General features: G+C 34.7%; 3 protein-coding genes across 3 annotated transcripts; 2 read left to right on the top strand and 1 right to left on the bottom strand.

Moving 5' to 3' along the window:
• Positions 1 to 275: 275 nt before the first annotated feature.
• LOC109704534 (trafficking protein particle complex subunit 3-like) lies at positions 276 to 1,116 on the bottom strand. The gene is made up of 2 exons (XM_020225278.1): positions 894 to 1,116; positions 276 to 603 (listed from the first exon to the last, which is right to left on the bottom strand). The coding sequence occupies exons 1-2, from the start codon at positions 1,062 to 1,064 to the stop codon at positions 481 to 483; spliced, it is 294 nt and encodes a 97-aa protein (XP_020080867.1). The 5' UTR covers positions 1,065 to 1,116; the 3' UTR covers positions 276 to 480.
• A 9,597-nt stretch (positions 1,117 to 10,713) lies between these two features.
• LOC109704531 (defensin-like protein 1) lies at positions 10,714 to 11,063 on the top strand. The gene is made up of 2 exons (XM_020225276.1): positions 10,714 to 10,774; positions 10,876 to 11,063. The coding sequence occupies exons 1-2, from the start codon at positions 10,714 to 10,716 to the stop codon at positions 11,046 to 11,048; spliced, it is 234 nt and encodes a 77-aa protein (XP_020080865.1). The 3' UTR covers positions 11,049 to 11,063.
• Positions 11,064 to 12,958: 1,895 nt separating this feature from the next.
• On the top strand, positions 12,959 to 14,258 carry LOC109704532 (defensin-like protein 1). Its single transcript, XM_020225277.1, has 2 exons — positions 12,959 to 13,086; positions 13,827 to 14,258. Exons 1-2 carry the CDS (start codon positions 13,026 to 13,028, stop codon positions 13,994 to 13,996), a joined length of 231 nt encoding a protein of 76 aa, XP_020080866.1. The 5' UTR covers positions 12,959 to 13,025; the 3' UTR covers positions 13,997 to 14,258.
• The last annotated feature ends 601 nt before the right edge of the window (positions 14,259 to 14,859 follow it).

The following is a 14,859-nucleotide window of genomic DNA, read 5'->3' as shown; positions in this document are numbered from 1 at the left end:
GAGTATTCTCGTAGTGTCGGCAATCTGATAGTTGGACTTCTTGCTTGCTATAATTTCATATATGGTTGTAGAGAGAGAAGTAATAATGTATATTTTGTTGCATTGGGTCCGTGGAGGGATTCAAATATTTGTATCTCCTTTTTATGAGGGAATATAAGAGCTCATCTCTTTCCTTCAATTTTGGCTCAAAAGACTGTCCACTCTTGTTTCATAGTAACATTTTATCTTGTTACTCATTTAAAAAGAAGGGGAAAAAAAAAAGAAGCAAAGAGGAATGACTAGAACCAGATCATTTAACTGTTGAAAGAAATACATCAAACATTTTCCATTCGTCAGGATGCAGAAAAGTGCCAAGCAATAAATCTGAACTCTTGTTTCTTTCACATGAACAAGGGCAGAACTCACCACTAAAAGTAAATGAATCTTTCGGCAAACGGAAAACTATTACTACATTAATCAACTGATTTTACATCAGAATTATTAATCATCATCTTTGTATGGGTACTCCTCGGGGACTTGCTTCAGAAGTTTTACGCGCAGCTCGTAAGCGTCGTCTCCCTGCAGCATATCTCGAACCCACGTGATTTCGGTCTTCATTGAGACCTGCACAAACACAACAATAACTTAAAATAGAAGTAAAAATACCCTTTGATATGATGAGGATGAGTCACTTGATAAATACTCCAGTTCATTATTAAGCCTAACAAATAACACTGCAAAACAAAAGGACATAATTTATCTTATTCTCCGTAGGAGATGCAATCTCTTAATATTTCACGATAGGGAGAAACATAATGACAATGATTGTTCCGAACCACCATAACTTATTAAGAGAAGTGACATAAAGAAGGGGAATAAAAACCAAAAAAAAAAGGTAGAAGATAGGAACAAACCATTTCTAACGCCCCGCGAATAACTCCGCTTAAGATGTTACAGTAGGAAAGGCCTTGGCATGTGTCGGGAAGCTCGACAAAATCCACGAGAGGGTTATCTTCCAAAACAAGGCTGCAGCTTGTGCCCTCGGCATCCCAGTTGGTCACAGTTGCGGTGACCCCTAAGAACATTTTGAAGCCAACCTTTTCCAATAGTCAAGAATTTGCCGAGAATTTGTTAGACGGAGAAACAAGACTAAGAAAGCATAACAAGAAGGAAAAGGACTTCAACACCTACAGCTTGAAACATCTCAACTCAAAAACACACATACGGTTCTATAGCTTTCTTTTGTTATAAAGGCTATCTTGGATGACCAAATAGTATCAATAACTTTCTTTTATTATACATATGAAGGCTATTACACCTGAAATTAGCTTTTGAGTCGCCAAATATAATGATGACAAAATAATTTAGAATATATATATATAAACTCGACATAGCTTTGTTTGTGCTCACTCGACCAGGTTGAGTACAAGTTGAGTGATTCTAAAGTTCGACTTTTTACGTCGAACACAAGCTAAACGAATAATTTACTCTCTAATTAGAGCTATTCGAATAAAGCTCGACTTGTGCTCGACCGAATATTTGTCGTTCGATTCCACAGTAAATATTGATGTTCATTGTGTACCGTGCCTTTATTTCTATATATAAAAAATAGTCCGTATAAAAACCGGGTTATAGTAATCTATCGGGGGTTACGATTTGCCCGCTGCCCAGATGATTCTCTAAGAATTGTCCGATATTGTCAGGCCCAATCTTGGGTGAAATACTTAGCCCGGCCAGACCCGGTAGTACCGGATATTACCCAGGGTAAGTTGGGAAAGAAAGAGCGAGGCTTGCTTGCACCCGAGAGGTTTGGGGAGAGAGAGAGAGAGAGAGAGAGAAAGAGAGAGAGAGGAGGCTAGGTAGCGGTACCGCGGAGAGCGGGGCTCTTCGCCGCTGCGGCATAAGCGGTCGCAGCTCGCGCAGCATTCGAGGGGTTTTTGGGATTGGGATCGTTGGGGGAGCGCGAGCTGGAGCTAGAGCAGCACGAGCTAGGGCTAGATCGAAGAAAAGGGGGCTAAAACCGGGGAAAAAAGACTATAAAGTTCCCAAACGCACCGCGTCTTACGCCTCGAGAAGTGGGAGTGGATACCCCGCTAGCACGCCGTCGAGTAGTGCCTAGAGCTCCTCCACCTCCTCCAGTTGTTCGTCGAACTAGTCTACATTAGTGATAAAAGAGAGAGGGTATAGTGCGCTAAGTAGAGAGCTAGAGGAGATTAAAGATGATATATATATAAAAAATCTCAAAAACTAAGGAATACCCACAAATAAACAGGAATCACCACCACATGTGAAGCACTACAAACGCCAAAACCTCTAGAATGAAACATCTAGGAATTATAACCCTTAAGTTTCGATATAAACTAACATTAGCTGAATTTGTAGCAAATGATAACTCTTAATCTAGAAATTGATGCAAATAATTTCGGTTTTTTCTAAAGAAAAGGAACAAGTTTTCATCTATACAACGATGGGACTAGTTTCGTAGTTTGAAGGAGAGAACCAAATTGTTAGAGGATTTAAACTAGTATAGCCGTTACGCTTAAGTGAGTTTAAGATGTTCTTATAGTTTGAACGTTTGTCTTGAATTGGAATTTAGACTATAGATCTATCAATCAACGTATGAACTTATCAACTAGATCAACTAGATCACAAGAGCCCTCTTAATACCAAAAAGGTTCAACTAATACATATTTGCTCCACACTTGAATTAGAATATTTCAACTTGATGATATTAACGAAATAACGGATGATACTAGTGAAAAAATAGAACTTATGAAGGAGTTCAACAATAAAAGGTACCAATCTTATCCATCGTACACCCTGTTGAAAATTGGTATAATTATGACCAAATATCTCCTTTCTGTGTTTCTGGTTTAATACACACTCATCAAAATCTATACTCGGTCTAGTAGATTTATGGAATATAAAAACGAAAACTCATTAAAACGTACTACCAACACAGATCAAAACCTGTACAGGACAAACTCAACCGGAAGGTTAAAGAACGATCAGACAAAAAGAATAGAAGTACGAAGAGGTCCCCAATATTATAGCCTCAAGCCAACTAACTACTCAAAGATCGTTTCAGGTTACACAGTTCTACGCACCTGAAGTTCCTCTGTCGACTTCATTAACGTTTCCACGAATACAAATTGATAGTACCACAAAAGAAAGAAAAGGGGTTTGCTCCTTGAAATGCTTACCTACCCAGTGTGACTGAGGATCTAAGGCTTCATAAAGTCACTACTTGACGTTTTAATACAGTAGAAAAAAAAGGGTTATAAGAGAAGAAAGGGAAGAGACATGAGTAAAGAATGTACAAACTAATCTTTAAAAAAAACGACATCTCGACGAGTTGATTTACAAGAACATTAACGAGTGTCGTTTTCAAGTGTCAAAAGGGGAGAAAACTACTACTAAAAGATGATGTTGTCTAAATACTGGTAGAATATAAATTACTCAGATTTAATCATTGGACGTATTTTACAACAGCGAACAAAGACAAAGAAAAAGGAGTGAAACGGAGGAGTGAAACGGTGTANGTTAAAAAAAAATAAAAAATCTAGCTTAAATATATCCTTTATCATTGAAATGAGGTCCAATACATTGGATCTGGTCTCTACTTTTTTCTTGTAGTTGAAAAATATTATGCCATAAAACTTTATGCTCTATTACAATATTCATTGCAAAATTAAATATATTACAAAGCAATGGAACCATATTAACTCATAATTACATTACAATAATTGAGAATAGTAATTTTCAATTTTTACGAAATTATAAAATATTATAAGCAATGCCAAAAACCATTCATTCCAAATTTTCAGAACAAAAATTCCAGCATTAACTCATCCTCCTTGTTTAACATATATGAAGCTAACAAAAACTGCATATTAACAACATCTCTCATACTCTTAATCACCCAAACTCACAACTTATCCACTAAACAAAAAAAAAAAAGAAGAGATAATCTTAATCTGACGGAGATACTCGCGACGAGACGGCGACGAACCGCGACGAGAAGGTATAGTAGAAGTGTGTCGAATCATCGTCGAGAGCGGTGCCAAAGCCGCTGCGGTCGAAATTGCGCGCATAGCTAAGAGGATCATATTGGCAGTGGAATGCACTACTCCTGGGCCTTGCAGGGGTCATGCAAAGCAATTTGCTTTGCTTCTTTAGTTTTCTGATGAGGCGTCCGAGGCCGCAGCTCGGGTGCTGGTAATGGTGGCTGACAGTAGTGGCGATAGAGGCCACAGAGCTGACTCTATTGCTTGAGCGGGTGGTGGAGTTTTGTGCCATTTGGACACACACTCACTCTCTCTCTTTCTCTCTGTAGATTTTTGCCTTTTGTTGTAGAGGGAGAAAGAGTGAGGAGCTATGATTTATCAATGTAGCAAATAGGGAACTCTAGTGGTGATTTATAGTGGTGTCATGTGGCATGCCCTAGCTAGGGAGACAAATGGATCCGGGCTTAGGGATGCAAACAGAACGGATATGAGGGCGGGAGCCCCACCCGGCCTCCCGCCCCGACTAGCAAAATTCTGCCCCACCTCCCGCCCCGAATCCGTGAGAGTTAAAAAATATATTCCATAATCTGCCCCGCCTCATAACCCGCCTCCCACCGGCACCCCGAATCTGCCCCGCCAGCTAATATTTTTTATAAAATTGTAATATTATTAATATTTTATAAAATATAAATTAATAATTTTTAATAATATTACATATATAATTTAACAATATCAATTATAAAAATAAAAAATATCAATCACAATTCAAAATAAAATTCAAAAGTTTCAAATGTACATTAGAAATGAGAGTACTAACTTATTTGTATTTTGAACTTTTTTGTAAATATATTACTTTTTAAGAACATTTTTTTAAAATATAAATAATTTTTGGGGCGGATTCAGAGCAGATCATGGCGGGGCGGATTCGGGACGGATTTGAGGCGGGTCAAAATTTCTTCCGTTTTCTGCTCCGAATCCATCTAGGATCGTAAAATTTATCCCGTTTTCCGCCACGAATTTGTTTATTTTCTACCATTTACTGTCCTTGTCAGGGCGGATCGAGGCGGGAGCTCCACCAACCCGAATCCGTTTGCATTGCTATCCGGGCTCGTGGAGATCCTATTCTGATCCACTCCAAATAGGACGATAAGTGAAAAAAAAAACTTGCTGACATGTCCCGCATATAATGATAAGTCAGGTTAAAAAATAGGATAAAATTCAATCCATCCCAAATTCCAGCCGACTTACCAAAGACACCTCTGCTTACCCAAATCCGCCCTTTCTGTATCTCTAGCCCTTGTGTGCTTTTGCAAACACATAGATTTCTCAAACTTTTAACCAAATTTTAACCAAGGACGAAATTTTTAATATTTGCAATTATAGATGATCAAACATGGTGTACGGTATACCACAGGGAGATATTTGTAATATTTTCTAAAATAAAAAAAAATACATGTATACTCTAAAAGGGAGATGTAACCTTTACGCTCCTTATTTTAGAGTTCACAAAAATTTAAAACACATTATAGTAAAATTAAAAATAAATGTGATAAATAAAAATATAATGACCCTCATATAAAAAGCATGTAGCAGAGCACAATAAAAAAAAAAGGGTATATAAAGTGATAGGGGACTTCCATTTCCTAGGGGGCTTTACACTTCCATTCATTGCGGGGCGTGAAAAAAATAATAATAATAATGTTGGGAATCGAAAACAACGAGCCGATTTTTGCGGGGACTTGTCTGAAAAGTCTCATAAAAAACAGTGCATTTCAAAACATATCTAAATTTAAATATGTCTCAAAAAATATATTACTATTAATCTTTGTTAGTTAATTCGCGAATTATTCGCGAATTATTGAAAAATCAGAATTAAACAGTCCATTTACGAATTTTTTTCAAAAAAAAATAAATTATTCGCGAATTTTTGGACCAGCCAAATAATTCGCGAATGATTCGCGAATTATTCCCGAATTATTGAAAATCTGAATAAAAAAACTTATCATTTTTATATGTAAATATAGATTATCTTATATTTTATATTTTATACCGAATTCGTTTTTTAAGCCGAATTTTTTAACGAATTTAAAAATTAGAAAACAAATTTTATGCGTATTATATCCGTACCAAATTTTTGCCGAATCTGAATTAACTAACTATGTTATTAACTCATCCGTATTTAGCAGATTTGCTCAAGAACTTGATAGTTGATATTCGAAATCTCAAGTTAACTGAAAATTCAATTATTTCATATTTCTTGCTGAATTCATTTTTTATGTTCAAAAGTCAGAGGACTGTGATTGAAATACGAGATGAAATGGATAACCGACAGAGGACAAGTATAAGTAATAGCTTTTCTATAATATAATAATAAGAAGTAAATTTGGCTAGTAGAGATATTTAAGATAACAACAACATTATGGTATTTTTCTATTTGAAAGATACAGGTAAATGCCTCAATCAATGCATGCACATATGTTAGGTTTCTGAATAACAAATTACAGGTGAAGGTCCAAATCTTTGTGTTAGGTTTTTCGCCTTTTCGATGTTATGGGCCTCTTTTTTATATATATTTTCGACCTAACTTTATGATTTTGCTTATTTTAATTGCCCCAAAATGAATAGAAAAATGCAAACCTACAAAATTCTGAAAAGCACAAGCCAAAAGGCATAAGAAAATAAAAGGAAAAAAACAAAAATCTCCTAATTAAGAGATTACAAATTAAGAATGTAGTAAAGTTCAATATATTGGCCATTTAAGGAGTTAAGAAAGAGAAATCGCCACGAACTTATGTATCTTCTGATGTGATATCATACGAATAATTATGTGCCTCTAAAATCAGAATTAGTTAAAAATTAATATTATTTTTATATTTTATATTCAACAGCTACGCGACTCCCAGTATACTCATGAACTATACCAATCTTTGACTAGTCAACCTTATTAAAAAAAAAAGAAAAAAGAAAAAACAGTATGCATTTGACTAGTCCAATGAACCATAGGATTGTGTGCTAATGGAATATTTGTTAAGTCAAGCACACTCTAAACAAAGCTAGATGCTAGTACACCATGCAACTTAGTTAATATTAACAAGCACATAATATATAAAGCCCTTTGATGATCATGTGGCCATGTTATATATCTTGTGTTCTTAAATTAAGATGCTTCATGTTTTATGCTCATAAACATGTATCAATAAGCATTAAATTATTTATGAACTAGCCAGTACTTAAATGCCAAATTTATACTTTTAAATAATGTATTTGAAGGTGGCTGTATATTTATTGAATCTGATTACGTTCAATCAGTAAAGAAGGATCAGATTCAGTATGATTTTATGATCAGCGAAACAAACTACGTTTTGGTTACTCTTTATGGTGTACATGAATGGTTTAAATAAACTTTGTTGGTAATTACAACTTAGGGCAGTTCAATTTGAGCATAACAAAGTAATTCTCTATGTAATAAATGAAAACATGTAGTCTACAATGTGAAAGTACTTGATGTAACAAAAAGATTCAATAATGGTGTGTGTTTAAGGCCACACCCACGTGGATTTGCACATGGCCTTGAAGAACACAACACTATCACATGCATATGCCATGACCCTAGTCAACGCTATTATGAATCGAGTCCCTATATATCCATTGTAGGTAAAAATATATGGAGACCCCTTGGTTTTTTGGACATATTTTTAATCTTTCTTCAACTTGATTTTGGGTTTGTTTTATACAAGTAATATGAGACTTTTGTTAAGATTAGAATTTTGTCTTATTAAATGTAGCTGAAGTTGTAAAATTAGACGAGATTATGAGTATTTTAATCAAGAAAAATAAAATTTAAGGACCAATATCAAAATAGCCTATAATTAAGGGGTACTTAATGTGGTTTTATGCTTTTATTATCTACATTATTATTTCCTCAATAGATCTCTGAGTCAGTGTCACGGACACCAAAGCAGATTCATTTATCATGGCATCGTGAATGTCCTCATATGACTAATATTATTTATTACATCCGAGTGCGTAAAAATTTCTATAAAATAATTAAATAATTTAATAATTTACAAATTAACTAGATTCATCTCTACCGTTGAATTTTTGTACTCTTCCTTCATCGTCAAAACGACCTCTTATTGGTTGAGGTGGATTGCAACACTTTCTGAATGATGAATAACTCAATTAGTTAGTGAATAAACATTTTAGGCTAAATTATAAAAATCTGAATAAACATTTTCGGCTAAATTATAAAAAAATTTCTGTAAATACCTTTTTTTTTTTTACTTTTCATCCCTAATTTTTAAAAATCTATATTTTGTCCCCTTAGAATTTTAAAAATATTTTTCGGAGGATATGACATTAATAGAGAGGGCAAAATGACCAAATTATCATCTTTTTTTTTATAAGTTTTTTTAAATGTATTTCTGTCGTTTTAAAGTTTTTTTTAATATAAATTATAAGAAATAGATAGAATAGTGATGGAACTCTAACGAAGAGATGTTAAAACATAAAATTTTGAAATATTAAGAGGGTAAAATATAGATTTTTTAAAAATTAGAAAGAGAAAGTAAAAAAATAAATATTTATAAAAAAAAATTTCTGTAATTTAGCCAAAATCACTGAGTTTCTGTCGTTTTAAGACCCAACTGGCAAGTAACTTTGAAATCAAACCTTACATCAGTACCTCTGATCCCCTCCATAGTAGAACATGGGTTGTTCCTTTCTAGGGCAACATAAGGAATCATTATCTATGCCCAGCGCATCTGAACAATCCGTGCATCATATCGATCTGCTGATTTGTTCTCCATTCCATCTGGTAATTCAATCTCGACCATTCGACATTAAAATTGATATAGACATTCAGATGGAGGACAAATGAAAAGTAGTGCACAAAATGTATAAATGTATCTGGTGCAAGCCGTTATATATCCAAAAGAATCGAACTAGCTAGTAGAAAAACAGTTCAGGATTAGTTCTGATACTTTCGTTCACATGTTTAATATTGGTGAATCATGCCATGTCCAGTGAGACGGAATTAATGATAAAAAGAAATATTAACTATAAAATAGTGGATACAGAAAGCAGAGGACTTAGGACTAGCTTTAACACCATATATTAATTAAAAAAATAATTTAATATCAACAGTTCAGAATTAGTCTTAGTGCTGTCAATAATTTCTCTAAATTATATTTGGCTCGACCGGAGCTTTACATGAGTGTAATTTGAATAAAATTAAGCACTTCAGAAAATTAAAATCTATCATTTTTAAATAATCCTCTGAATATATATCTCCCTATCTAAACTACAAGCCAGAGATTAAACTTCAAATTTGATCAAATTTATATAGTTGATAAATTGAAAAATATAAATTGGCATTTCCAATAGAAAACGAGAAAGAAAAAAAAAAAAAAAAAAAAAAGGTTCGACATGATCACGTCTTTAATTAAGGAAATATTATTACGTACCCATAAACCAATATAACTAAGATTAACGTATTGATTAATTCGAATAAATAATTAATATATGTTTGGTACTTTGGGTGCTAGAATAATTATTACTGCTTTGTCACATGCGTGCATGTCATGTGCCAAATAATATTAAGAGGTTATCACAAATCAAATGACACTACGTCTCATACTTATATTTATTTATTATTACACTATTAAATTATAATAATATCTAAGCTTTTATATATCGACCGTACGTTTAAATATAGATTATTACAATGCAATTCGAGGCAAGGGGAGTTAATCAATTGGTTAGTAATTTTTGACATCATCATCATCATCATCATCATCATCATCATGGCACCAATCTAAAAGTCCACGTGGCATCCTCATATGTTATGTAGTTGCATGCTCCCCACTCTCCACACGTGCGACGCATCACCCTCTCCTCCGCGACACCTCGCACTCCATCTCCACCAAACCCACGTACATTAATTGCATATACATATATGGATACATATTTATATATAAATATATATATATATATAGAGTGAGGCTACTATGCTATCGGAAGCACGGAGCCTTCCGTGCTTCCAGCTCGTTTTCGATGTTGCGACTTTCGAATCGTCGATCGGCTCCGTTAAACTTGATCTAGAGTATTTGAAGTACCTAGAAAATAAATTTTATGATTTTACGATATCATTTGCCTAGTGAATGAAGGGGCTCAAAATCAACGGCTGAAAATAAAAATATTACAAAATGTAATAATATGACATTAAAATTTTAAATCAAAGATATTGATCTTGTTTTATATAGTATAAAGAATTTTCTATCAAAATTTCACGTGATTTGGATATTTCTACACCGTTAAACTTGCAAACGGCTCACTACGGCCATTGAAATTTGTTGATTTTGAGCCCATTCGCATCCTAGGCAAAAGAATAGTTGCGAAAAATAATAATATTTGATTTTCTAGACAGGTACCTCCACATACGGCTGTAGATCAATTACGGAGCCGATTGACGATTCGAAAGTTCACAATACACTCGAAAACGAGCTGGTAAGCACGAGAGGTCTCCATGCTTCCCGGATAGCGATCAAGGAGCTCACTCTATTATATATATATTAATATATGATATTATATGACTCACCATATTCTTTGGTTCCACATATATAATATATATTATACTATACATATATGCAAGTAGTTTTGTATACATATAAATCACAAGTCATTTTGGGTACCTTGAGTCTCTTTTTTAAGTAATTAATTTGTACTAATGGAGAACAAGAAGGGAATTACGTACGCAATTTTCATGGTGCTTCTCCTCTTGGCCTCTCGTAAGTGACATTACGTATAATCCCACACATTGTAATGATACAAATGGATCATGATAATTTCTTTTTTTTTCTTTTGCAATTTATTTACAATATTTATACAGCGGTGGTGGTGGTGCCGGGGGCGGAGGCGAGGATTTGCCGGATAAAGAGCGCGCGGTTCTGGGGCCCGTGCATCTCCGACCGCCACTGCGCTGAGACGTGCATGAAGGAGGGGTTCGGTGCCGGCGACTGCGAGGGGTTGCGACGCCGATGCATGTGCCAGAAGCCATGTTGATGCACCAAGCTATATATGTACAAGGTTCACTGCAGTACACTTAACTTTGGAGTCTCTCATACGTATAATAAGAATGGTACGTACGAAGGTACGTACGTACTGTGGTAGTTGTTGCTTCATGCAAAGAGTGAATGCATGTATGGTGTGGATAAATACGTGTACGTACGTACTTTGGTGTGTTTTAAGGAAATAAAAAAACGAGAGGTGCTGTTTTATATGTGTGTGTGAAGGTCCTTTGTGTTGTGCCCATAAATAAATAAATAAATAAAAGTGAGATATAATTAATTACTATTTAGTTTCATGCATGCATGTGTATGCGAGAGTTTGATTTATGTTGTTTTGTTAATTAGTAGTGGGACTTATTTTGTAACTCAAATTGGCTGCAGTTGATACATTTATCGACAACAAATTATTTGTATTAAAAAGGTATAAAATAATTGTTGTTCATTAAAAGTTTAAAAGTTTTTAAGTTATTAAACAACAGTGTTTCATAATACATATAATCAGCACTCTTTTTCTATGCATTGATGTGCTGGTGTTCTCTAATATCTTAAGCATTGATTGATGTTTTTAACATTTATATTCAACAATTCGCAATTAATTTCAATATCAATATGCCTTATTAACATTGACCCAGCCTAACCGGGCCTGACCCAGTCCAATAAGGTTTGTTGGGGTGGGTTGGGTTGCCGAGTTGTTGGGCCCAAATTTGCTTAGCTTAAAAAGGTCAGCATCCTGTCCTGTGGAGAGGGGCAGGAGGCTAGTTGGCCAAATCACGTCCAAATATGGGGGTAAGAGGCCAGTTGGTCAAATCACGTTCGAAATAGCAGAAAGTTGGGTTGGATACGTTTGAAATAGCGGAAGGTCGGATTGGATCGAGTCATGCTTAAAACGACATGAGGTTTGCTGAGCTGAATCACATTCAAGATTCGTATAGTGAGTCGGTTGTATCTTTTTAACAATTCGAGTTTTTGGAATTAATAGTTAGCGCCAACTATCCGGCAAATCCTTCTAAAGGGATTGGATTGGGGCCGAAAAACTATACGCGGGCTGGGTTGGAACAATTAGTTTGTACCGAAACCGCATCGAACAGGTTTGGACCGATCCGGGCCTGAAATATTAATACATATTTTAAGCCCGAATAAGTTCAAATCAAGAATAAAAACCTCAGGTCTATATAAGTATAAAAAAAAAAAGCTATTTTCTATTAAAATTCATTTGATTTAAATACTTCTACATCGTTAAATATGTAAATGGCAAATATCAACCATTAAAAGTTATTAATTTTGAGTCATTTTGATCAATAGGTAAATTATATTAAAAAATCACAAAATTTATTTTATAGGCACTTCTAAATCAAGTCTAACAGAACCATTCGTCAATTCGAAGTTTCATTATTGAAACGGTTTAGGATCACGAAGGCCTCCGTACTCTTAATAGCGCACTAGTTCTATTCCATGAGAGTTTAAAAGGCACATATCAACCGCTAAAAGTTATTGATCATATCAATGGGTAAATTATATCTATCTCTCTCTCAAAAAAAAAAAGGGGTAAATTATATCAAAAATCGTAAAATTTCTTTTCTAGGCATTTCAAATATGTTAGATCGAATCTAACATAGCTGATCACCGATTCGAAAGTTTAGTTATTGAAAACGAATTAAAAGTACGAAAATCTAGATACTACTAATAGCATAGTAGTCCTACTCTATGAATTAATTCATGTTGTACGTGTTGCTAAGCGCAAATTTAGCCCAAGTCTCACCACCACGAGCCTCCACGTGATGGTGCATGCATGAAGGCATCTGCCGCGTCTTACGTGCACGTTACGACACTCCTCTTCCCTTCCAAAACTTGCTATAAATATTCGTGCTACAGCACTTTTCTCTCTCAAAAAAAAAAAAAAAAAACTTATATAGTTTATTTACATAGTAATCGACGTCCTAAAAGATCAAGTAGATAATAATACCCTGAGGATATGGAGCGTAAGGATGTGAAAATTGGATTAGTGTTGCTTTTGTTGGTCGTGTTTGATTCAGGTAATAATTAATTAGCTTTTTTTTTGAATTAATTATGTCAACACTATTCTAACAATCGTCTAATTAAGGCAACATATGCATTTTTCATACTTTACCATAGTTCATACAATAACGTAATAGGGTAATTCGGTTTAGTTTTAAAATCTCTAGTCGAAAAATTAGGTTTGATCATTTAGGTACTTTTCTACTTTGTTATGGATATTAATTGGTGATATCAATTACTTTCGACACGTTACCGTATTAGTGTTGTTAAATAAACAGATGTAACTTATCAAACAGGGCCCTTAACAAATGTGCAATATCGAATGGTATTAGAGGAGATTGCAGAACGGGTTCATAGCGGCCGCTTTATTGGCATTAGACTCATATAGCGATGCAACAAAGTGGGGTCGAATCAGATGCTATGTGCCCAAAAGCTTGAAAATTGTAAATGGGCTTTTGAAAATTGTAAATGGGTCAAAATATTTTATAGGGTTGAGTTTTTGAATTTAAATAAAATGATCAAAGCCTGTTAAATGGATTATAATTATTTTTTATCGTTTTGCTATTCTAAATCAAAATATTTTGAAAAAGGTAATGGCTAAGTTGTCTTTTTCTTCAAAATAATTTTCTGCGAAACTCGCTATATATAGATTCGTAGTGCCCGCTATCCATTTTTCACTATAAGACACTTCAAACGCTATGTATCTGCTATTTACAATATTGGTACAAACCGTGTCGCTGGATGTATATATATGCAGGGATGGCGACGATAGGAGAAGCGAGGTTGTGCGAGTCGCAGAGCCATCGGTTCAAGGGGACATGCCTGAACGACGATAACTGCGCGGTCGTGTGTCAACACGAGGGCTTCTCCGGTGGCAGGTGCAGGGGATTCTGGCGCAAGTGCTACTGCACCAAGCAGTGTATATAGAGAGAGAGAGAGAGTGTGTGTGTGTGTGTGCAGCTACTATACTCTTCTGAGTATAGTAGCTGCACTGCTCATAAGTTTTCCTTCATTAGATCTGTATTTAGATTCATGCCAGATCTGACGAAGGAGAAAGGTAACGGATGGCTCCGTTAGAGCCATTTCATAAGAGTATAATAGCTACACTATATATATCTATATGTGTGTGTGTGCGCGCGCGCGCGTGTTACCATGTATGTTTTGCTTAATTAGACTTGTACTTATACTATGCCAATTAGCTTATTAGCATATTACTTGTAGGGTAAATGTAATAATCCAACGGATGCTAGCTTGTTAGTATTGTCCTACTAATTAAGGCTCATAAACTATGTGCTCACAAAAAACAGTGTTGCTAGATGATCAAAAGTTAACAGTGTTTAATTCCAGCATAAAAGTTAAATTTAATAAACAAATCTACCCAAAAGCTTGAATAGTATGAAGGAAAATTTGCTCACGTTATATACAGATCAGAAATTTAAGTTGTATATATCCATGCAATACAGGGGTTATATTCATAACAGTAATCTACACTCCTGAGTATATATAGAAAGTTTCTGCCGACCAGTGGTGAAAATGAGCACACAAATTTAAGGGGGCGCGCCACATGCATCACACTTTTTTTTTTTTTATTTAGTTACTATCTTAAAAACTAACCTAAAATTACTATCCGTTAAACTAATTTTTATTTAAAGTAAAATGTATAGTTAGAACGCATCTTTTAGGTTTCGTTTGGTTCGAGTATAAGTAAAAATTATTTATTCTAAATATAGCTACAGGTTCAGGCATAAACAAGAACTAGCTAATTTTACGTTTGGATGAAAATTAGGTTG

This window comes from Ananas comosus, unplaced genomic scaffold (assembly GCF_001540865.1).
Source record: "Ananas comosus cultivar F153 unplaced genomic scaffold, ASM154086v1, whole genome shotgun sequence".
Classification (NCBI taxonomy): Eukaryota; Viridiplantae; Streptophyta; class Magnoliopsida; order Poales; family Bromeliaceae; genus Ananas; species Ananas comosus.
Note: the sequence above shows the minus strand (reverse complement) of the source record. Positions and strands in the feature narration are given on the sequence as shown.